The sequence below is a fragment of the Thunnus thynnus genome, chromosome 5 (assembly GCF_963924715.1).
Source record: "Thunnus thynnus chromosome 5, fThuThy2.1, whole genome shotgun sequence".
Classification (NCBI taxonomy): domain Eukaryota; kingdom Metazoa; phylum Chordata; class Actinopteri; order Scombriformes; family Scombridae; genus Thunnus; species Thunnus thynnus.
The window spans coordinates 25408879-25418048 of record NC_089521.1 but is presented as its reverse complement, the minus strand read 5'-3'; the positions used below and the strand labels follow the sequence as shown (position 1 = coordinate 25418048).

Sequence of the window (9170 nt, the reverse complement as noted above, 5' to 3'; positions counted from 1 at the left end):
TAATGTTATAATTTATGTTTTTCTTTTTGGTTTGTTATGTTATTTTTTTATGTTTTGTTTGACATATAGCTTTGTTTGGCCAATTGTTTGGCATTACACAGAAATAAAAACCAACTATTAATGCTTGAATTATTTAATTAGAGAGCACAAATGAATAATACATGTGCACAAATAGTCAATTTAGGAGCACAAATTAAAAATTCTGGAGCATTAATTCATTTTTTCCCTTCCCCATGACATCTACAAACATTATTTAGCATAACTTTAACACTTTTGCAAGACAAGGTGATGCACTGTTGAATCACTGGCATTTATTTGCATAGTGGAAGGACTTTGACAAGGTTTGTGTGTGTGTGTGTGTGTGCGCATGAGAGCAAGAGCAAGAACTTGCATGCATATTCAGCTAACACACTTGTGGGGCATGTGTCTCCATTGTGTTAGGTGACTAAAAGCAGAACAGAGAAGACAACCTAAAGTCACACACAACCAGGCCTCGACCAGCTGTGCTGTTCTGCGATCAGCTTGTTCAGAGCGGACACTTGGGATCTGCTGGGAAGGGGAGTGTTATTAATTCACCGGACAACAACAAAACACACACACACACACATACACCCACACACTTACAGTACAGCTCACAGCCTCCTGAGCGGTGACTCATGCCGGCATATTGGGGGGTTTCCTGACCTCTTGGTGTGGACAGAAGCAGGGGGATGAAGACAGTCTGTTGAACGAAATGTAACAGAGATCCTGAGCAGTCATGTCCATCAGACATGTTACTAGAAGAGAATTTATCTGTGGACGGCACAGAGGAACCAAACAACCCAGCTAAAGGCAAGTGCTTAAGATCTGATCTGAAACAAGCTGTAAGTTAGTCTATTTTACTTAATATAGTACATACACAAAGCTGCTTGAGCCACTCCTTAAGATTCAACTGATAACAAATATTTTGTGCTGCTATTATCTGTAAAGCTGATGGTTTTCAAGCAAAAAATGTTGCAAGATCTTGGTGTTTCCCTGAGAGACTTTATACATGACAGGGTGGTAAAGACCCTGAACCACCTTACTTATTTGTTATGTTATGTATGTTATTTATGACTGCCTTTATGTGAAAAAAATATCTTAACAACCAAATTAGCAAATTAGATAAAAACTTATCTTTTGTTTTAGACTTTGTCTGTGCAGAAACTGTGGTCAGCAAGGAATCTTCGTCACAATATTTTGGCAAAAATACTAGAGCTGATTGTGAATTTCACATTTTTTCACCTTGTGCATCAACGTCCAGTTTACATGCATACTGTACGGCATGCATCTTTTCAGCTAACATGACTTTCTTTTGATGTTTTTCAAGGCAGTTCATCTTTAAAATCAGCACAGGAAATCCTTTCAGCATGTGATCCCATCAGTGGAGGAAATGCCGTCTCAACTGACCTCATAAGCAGTAAGTGGAAACCCTGAGACCTGTACAGCAAACAATACAGTGAACAAAGTCAAATGTTGTGACTCTTGGCAAGAGATTTAACGAAAAAATAAAGTAATTTCATTGAAGTGATGCAGAGCTGTTGAGAAGGAAAGTAAGCTGAAATGTGACAGCAAGATGAATCAGTTAATTAACAATTCTGTTAAGTAACATTAGAAAAATGTTAAGGGATCCCACTCATTTTATGTTGTACTTTCTTGGTGCAGATTCCCTACCAGATCACAATAGTGAAAGACGTAAACATAGAGAAAAAATGAATGTAATGCAAAATGTAAAATGTAAATGTAGTGAAAATGATAAGATCTAGGTTGAAAGACAAATATTTTGTGCTCCCAAAGTGTTCAAAACCCACAAATCTGTCCCTGAGCACTCTCTAATTTTGAATTGCGGATATACTACAACTTAAATTTGCTTTGTGCTCACTCCGTAGTTTAATCATTAAATAATTTCTATTCTATTCCTCTTCTGTGATTATCAAGTAAGACAATCTTTACTGCATGTCTGTTTTGTCTAGCTCAGCCTCTGTCTGCTGCAGCTCCGCCTGCAGAGGTCTCACAGGGGGCAACAGGGTTTAAGAAGCCTCAATGTGACATCCACAAGCCCACCTGCCCACGATGTGGCCACACAGTCTCAGACAACACGGTCCTCTCTCTCTCCCCGAGCCAGGACCGACACCAGACCTCCAGCTTGTTGGTACACAGCAGCAGCAGCAGCAGCAGCAGCAGCAGCAGGAGAAGTAGGAGCAGGAGTAATGTGGCTGGCTCACACCAACCTGCTGCTACACCTGGTGGTAGGCACATCTGCGCAGGGTGTTACGTTTACTTTTTATATGTTTGCCAGGGTTCAATTCCACTTAAAAAATTTCAGAGCTCTGGACTGGCTGATTGATTAGTTGAACATTAGTTTAATGTCAATTGTTGTTGTAGCCTCTTTGGGAATGTCGCCCACCAAAACCTCCCACTGAAGCGACTTGTGCAGTGCACCAGAGATAGGTTATCCTGGCGTTAATTTACCAAATTTAGCAGTGTTTTATTAGTGAGTTTTAGAGATGCAGGAAAGCAGATTTGTGTCACTGCTGTTCCAAGGTCAAAAATGAACTTTGAAACTTGGGTTTCAACATCGACAAAAAGTCCTTAAAGTGCTCAATAATTTGGAAAATTGAACATCTACATTTCTACAACAACTCAGCAAACTCCGTCTACTGATAAAGATCATATGATATGATCAAAAGCCCCAGAACAGCTGCTAAATGGGCCCTGAGGTGAGAACCACTTAGTCGTCACCCTTCCTTCAACACTGTCTTTTCATAAACATCAAATGGCTTGTCCAATAAGTTTTCAAGTGTGGCGTCTTCTTTGCCTTCCTGTTGCGCCAATCTGGAATGAACTTACCGCCCTTTGTCGTTCAATTACAAAGAACAGCAATGAACCCATTCAACATCTGAAAACAAAGCCATGTGAAAGTGACATTAGTGCTTTACTGGAACAGCATGTTTCAGTTTTCAGAAAAAAGGAATTGGTTTGGGAAATGTATGTCGGGTCAATTTTCCCACCCAGCTCACAGCCACTTCCATTAGCTTTTCAATGGGAAACATCTTACTGTACTGACACAGTAAAGAGGAGGTTGATATGTGTATTGTAGCTATTCTTGGTTTAATTTAACATGCTTTTGACTATTATTTATTCAAAAAACCCAATTTCTGTTTTGTTTTGTCCTGACCAGTCGACACAAGTGACATATCTGTCCCACCGTCATCATTTTCAGTTGACATGGAAGCTGTGGTAGCGGTTGCTAGGAGCAGTTAGCTTAACGTTTTTCACATAGATCTAAGAAATATGGCAATGTAAGAGTTATTTCTGTAAGTCCGTTTACAATAACTTGTACAGCTGTGTCAATGCCAATCATATTTTTGGCCATGTTTCTGTTCTTATTTTTCATTAATGTAATCAGGTTGCTTTCAAGCTAAGAGGAAGACGCGCCCGTTTTTAATTCCGCCTAAGATCTGATTGGGCAATTGTTTCTCCAACTAATGGAAACAGCTGTCAACACAAGATGTGGGTGGTGATATAGAGGTCTGGAAACATACCATAGTGCAGCCTGATGGGAAATGAGTTACGATAAGTGAGCATTCAACTGAAATGTGTACATTCAAATGCATTTTCTGTGACCACCGAAGACAAAGACAATCTATCTTTCTGTACAAATGGAGCTCTAAAAAGTTTCCCTTGAACGCTTTCAAACTGCTACACTTTCTTCCAGTTTTATCAAAGCATGTGATGGGCCACTCCTTGTTTATCATTGTGTTCATGTTGTAATCTCTATGAAGTTATGCATTAAATCAATACAGTAGCCACACATAATGCTCCTTTTTCATCTACACACAGACATTAGCATAAGTTATGTGTGGGGGGTGTATAATTCGGGTGGCTAAGCAGGAAAACGCTGAACCCCACTCCCCGGGGAATTCTGCCATCTCCTTTTCATTTACTTCCTTGAGTAAACAGGATAAAACAGCTCGCTTCATGAGCTCTCTCACTATCTGGTCCATGTGAGGATGAAAACAGTAGCTGAGTAATAATACAACGGTGAGGATCACGAGAGATGCACTGTAACACCACCAGAGGGGTTAATGTATGCAATTTCACATGCACCTAATTTGGGTAGGAGAGCAATTATCTTGTGACAGCTTCTTCCTAGTTGTTGTTCATCACTGGGAGCCTCTGTGGCCTTTTCTTTTCTCCCCCGAGGACTGAATGAAGCTCTGTGATTAAGTAAACACAATCACACTTGATCACTGCAGCAGAGTAGTTTCTCTTTTAAGTTCTAGTTGGCACAACACACAAACATGCGAGAGATTAATTTAGGGTTAATAGAATCGTTAATCCTGGTTTTGATTGTGTCTGACAGGCGTTTAGAACACACAAGAGCTTTTTTTCTGACCTCTGATATTATATTTGTTGCTAAATCATTTTTTCTGTCTCGTTTCCTCACTACGATGCACGCAGACTCGTGTTTTCACCTGCTGCTGGCGTGCCTCTGGTGTCAGTGCTCCGTGTTGCTCCTGGGCCTGTTGGAGGCCTGCTTCTCCTGCCTTTACACCCTCTGCTCCTCCTGCTGCCACGCCTGCGCCCGCTGCTGCTCGGCCGTCCAGGAGACACCTGTAGAGGACCTCAACTGCCACGCCCACTGCCACTCGGTCCTGTTCGAGTCCTGCTGCGAGCCAACCGAGTTTCTCGAGTTTTGTCTGGAGTGCTGCGAGATTTGCCATCGCGGCTAGTAGGCAGCTGAACCAGCCTGCAGGTGAAGCAGCTGAGGACGACTGTTCAGGATGCGTCGAGACTCAAACAACAGACGTTAAAACAAAAATGGTATCCGTTAGTGTCCAAACTTATTGATCTTGTTGTGTCCATCAGTTGTGGGTTGTTAACAACACAAACAGCTGAGACTCTTTGTGATCACCAATACATCTAGAGACTATTCTCATACCAAATGCTGCTAAAATAACACACGATAACTTACCAAAAACAGGGGGATTTGCATCACACTCACCTTCAGGCCTTGTGTGCCTGATAAAGCACTTTTAAAGGAAAAGTCTTGACATTTTGGAGAGCTGGAATCAAGGTAGGCAGGCTTAAGTACATTCTGGGGCACTGGCCAGGTGTTTTCACTTAGTATTGACAATTACTGACTGTGATACTGACAATTATATGAGAAGATCAACACTGAGACTCTCATGTCTGTATGGATGTATCCTGGTGGGCCTTGCTTAATTCATTTTCTTTTTTTCTTGATACTACTACTTTAGTCATTTCTGTGTTGACTGTTTTTGTGAATTGACTTGTTGTGTAGTGGATTGTATTATATGAGCATGTGTGTCTGATATAGATATAGTGGACACAGTACAAATAACAATTACAATAACATTACATAATTATAAAAAATAGATTAATATCATTATATAACATTGTACTATGGTTTCATGTATCGTTACACAAACTGTCAGTTCATTTAAGACATCAAATCTGTTTACTACTTTACTTTACTTCTAAATCTTGTAGTGTGACTTAGGCTGTATGGGTGGTGTATCTCCAAGTGGGTTTTGGTGGGTCAAAAAGAAAGATAACTAAATAAAATGTTGTATCTCATTTGTTTAATCTGTACACAAACAGAAATAGTACACTTTAGAAATGATGGTGGCAGACCTAAGCTAGCTGTTTCCCCCTGCTTCTTTAGTCTTTATGCTAAGCTAAGCTAAGCTAATCGCCTCCTGGCTTCTGTTTCATACTTAACGCACAGATATTAGAGTATTAATCTTAAATAAGTAAATATGTGTAGTTCCCAAAATAATGAACTATTCCTTTAACATCTGTTCAACCTCAGCACATTTCAACCATAAGGACAATAGGAAGGAATAAGTACATTATTTATCTCCTATGTGATTTTTGGGAAATATATTAAAAAACATCAAGCACCTTTTTAAATTTTAAAATGAATTTGTCAAGGCCATTTGTTCTGTCTGTTAAGCCTCTTTGGATAGCCATGTTGAATAAGCCAGAGTGGGACTCATCAATACTGTAGTGGTGCTGATTTCATGGCTGCACAATCTAACGGTCATTTTTGCATCATAAACAAGCACAAACAACTCAGAAAGGCCTACACTGCAGCCTGTATGGAAGTCACAGTACATAAGATTCAGCCTTTATTCAATAAAAACGCCTTTTGTTTGTACATTAAGTTGCATTTAATGACTTTGACCCAGCAAGACCCTGAATGAGAGAGGTCTACTTCTTTCGTCAGTTCAGTACCAGGTCTCATGTTATCAGATTGCAGGTTTGACTTCTCCCTGCACAGCTCTTTACAGCTGAGGAACGGGGCGACACAAAACCTGTCAGCTCTTTCTTGAATCCCTTTTCATATTTGTCACATAAAGCACTTAGAACATAAAAGAATGCTTATTCTTTCCAGATCTCGAAGATCGAAGCCGGCTCCTTTATAGTCTTCGTGTGAGATGACAGCAGAGAGGCAGAGTAAACAGCCAAAAATAAAACAAAGCGCAGATAAAGACGACGCTGTCAATCTGTCCGGGCCGAGCCAAGAGGCTCATTTAAATCATGTTAGAGCGAGTAAATCGAATTTAAGTATCACTTTTGCCCACAACACATTTGGATTCTGCTGGTGACAGGAAACAGCGGTGACGTCTAATTTAGAGCATGGCGAGTATACACCAGCAAATAAACACTCAGGTTTGTTCCACTTGTCCCCCTCAATTTGTTATACCCTTTACCCACAGCTGATGTCTACCTCCACACATCGCAAACAGCTGATAGTGTCAGAGTGGATTCAAATTCCTACATACGTTGCAGCCATAGCTTAGCAAACTGGTTGAGGCTGGATGTATATATGTATTTGCCTTTCAGTATTGATTTGAAATCACAGGTAGACTAAATATAATTAATATGAAAATGATCTAAGGTCATTTTCTGTCCATTGATCAATTGACCAAGCGACAGAAAATTGGCAACTATGTTAACCAATTAATTGTTCAACTCATTTTTCAAGCAATACTGGCAAACATTCCTGAGTTCCAGCTACTCAATTTCCTGCTTTCCTAGATCTTATGTGATGGTCAAGTGAATATTTTGGATTTCTGACAGAAAACAAGAAATTTGAAGACTCCGTGAGGGGAATTTGTCACTACTGTCTGACATTTTATAGACCAAACAATTAATTAAGATAATAATATGCAGATATTTCTATACAGATATCATTTGTCAATCGTTTTTATAGCAAAAATGAAAAGAATATGAATCATAAAAAAAGAAATGTTGAGTGAGTAGCCTATTGAAAAATAAAAATAAGTCAATTTGCACTAAAATTTACTTTTTCTATTTAATAAATGTATACAATTAAACATTTCCTTTATTTTATTAATAATCTCTTCATTTTAAAATGTTTCATCTGTTTAGTCATGTACACCTTTAGGTCAGCCTGAGCTACCTTTGAGGACACTGAGGTCATGTCCTCTGGATTTTGTGGGTTTTAGATTGCTAAAAAATTATTTAACAATTAATCATTTTTCTGACTGCTAGTGTAGAAAAAACTCTCAAGACTAAGGGTCTCAATCTCAAACTACATTGGGTCCACTAGCGTTTTTACTATTAGCCTACTTACTATTTCAAACTACTTGTGTTTCTCTCTCCTTTCCATGGTACCTGTTATAAGTTTAGTAATGTTGAGATTGTAGTCCTAGAAAATTCTTTATATTATAAAGAAATATTATCCTTTTATATATAATCGCCTTCAAACTTCTGGTCAACCTTCCTTTTAGGTTTAGAGACATTTTAATGTCAAGTGTGTTTTGGTAAATCAGAGTGCTGCTGTTGGTACCCCCCCCCCCTCTCCCCCCCCCCACCCCACCCCCACCCCCCCCCCCTCCTCCTGATTTAGACCTCAATATTGTGAAATGCATTTACAGAAAGTGAAATAAATAAACTGAATAAATAAAGATACTTTTTGGTTTCTGGTCAACATTTTCTCATGACCTCAGCATTTCTACAATCCTGGCTGTGGTCCTATAACCTCCAGCAGTTTACTTACATTGATATGGCTTCAAAGATGTTAGATTTTTTTAATATCTGCCATTGCTACTTTATGTCATTCTTTGATTTAAGCAACAGTCAAAGTTTGATAAATGCATTTGCACATTTCTATGATTGTAGTAAGATTTATAAATAAAACGGCCTGTTCAGTTGACAACCTCATCATGCGTCGGATGCTTGAGGTTTAAAACCAAAACATTGTTTTTCTTAACAGCTGCCATGGTGTGTTGGACTGGCAGACTGAGATAACAAGAGTGGCCATCACAGATGGAGGATGACCCAGCGTGGAGCGGTTTGTTTTAAACCTGCATTGCTTTTCAAAAACAACCCTTTCAACACTTTTTTTTTTTTTTTTTTTTTACTCAGAATCTGTCTATTTGTATTCCCGCCTGCCTCCAAAGCTCTGTGACAATGGTTGTAACCTCCTCAATCAAAACAAGGTTTATGTGTAGTGTATGAAGTGGCGTCTATTGAAAAAAGGGGAAATAATAACACCTAATAGTCAGTCTGTCAGATGTGCCCATCTGCTGTAAAGGAAACAAAAATAAATGTAACCAGATTTGAATATCTAACATTTGAGGCTGACGCAGAGAAGATGGATCAAAGGGAGGAGAGACACACTGGAGGGGGGCAATCATAAACACATTGTCTCATTTTAATAAGTGAGGGGAATGGTTTCTAAACCACTGCATACCATCAAATTTCATGTGTTTGGGAGTGTGAGGGGAGGGTGGGGTGGGGGTGGTGGGGGGTGAAGCGAAATACATCAAAACATAGCTAATGAGGGTTGGGTTAAAAATGGGTATGTGTATGAAATATTGATGGCAAGCTGCATTTTTATCTTGAGAATAAGATACCTGGAATCCACAGCAAGTTATGAGCACAATAACTGCAGCATGTATGAGGAGCATGACAGAGGTCAGTACTGAATATATACTGCTTTTCATCAAGAGATACATCCATCTATAGCTCATCTGGGTTTAATAAGTAATTTAACTGTAATTTCCTGCTTCATCAGCTGTTCAGGCAGCTACTCGGAATCTATTTGTTTTTAAAAATGGGTGTGAAAACTTTTTATTACAAGAAATGTAAAA

General features: G+C 39.2%; 1 protein-coding gene and 1 long non-coding RNA gene across 2 annotated transcripts; one reads left to right on the top strand and one right to left on the bottom strand.

Moving 5' to 3' along the window:
* Positions 1-188: 188 nt before the first annotated feature.
* On the bottom strand, positions 189-4576 carry LOC137183365 (uncharacterized). Its single transcript, XR_010928461.1, has 3 exons — positions 4497-4576; positions 625-721; positions 189-546 (listed from the first exon to the last, which is right to left on the bottom strand). It is a non-coding gene; the product is annotated as an uncharacterized lncRNA (long non-coding RNA).
* LOC137183363 (myoD family inhibitor domain-containing protein-like) lies at positions 632-6205 on the top strand. Its single transcript, XM_067590369.1, has 4 exons — positions 632-835; positions 1353-1438; positions 1992-2267; positions 4483-6205. The coding sequence occupies exons 1-4, from the start codon at positions 771-773 to the stop codon at positions 4752-4754; spliced, it is 699 nt and encodes a 232-aa protein (XP_067446470.1). The 5' UTR covers positions 632-770; the 3' UTR covers positions 4755-6205.
* Positions 6206-9170: the final 2965 nt, after the last annotated feature.

Excerpts from the sequence above, each read along its gene's own strand:
- LOC137183363 (XM_067590369.1), top strand. The coding sequence starts at position 771 with ATGTTACTAGAAGAGAATTTATCTGTGGACGGCACAGAGGAACCAAAC. Across the intron at positions 836-1,352 it reads AACAACCCAGCTAAAGGCAA|TTCATCTTTAAAATCAGCAC; the intron begins GTGCTTAAGATC and ends TTTTCAAGGCAG. Across the intron at positions 2,268-4,482 it reads ACCTGCTGCTACACCTGGTG|ACTCGTGTTTTCACCTGCTG; the intron begins GTAGGCACATCT and ends CGATGCACGCAG.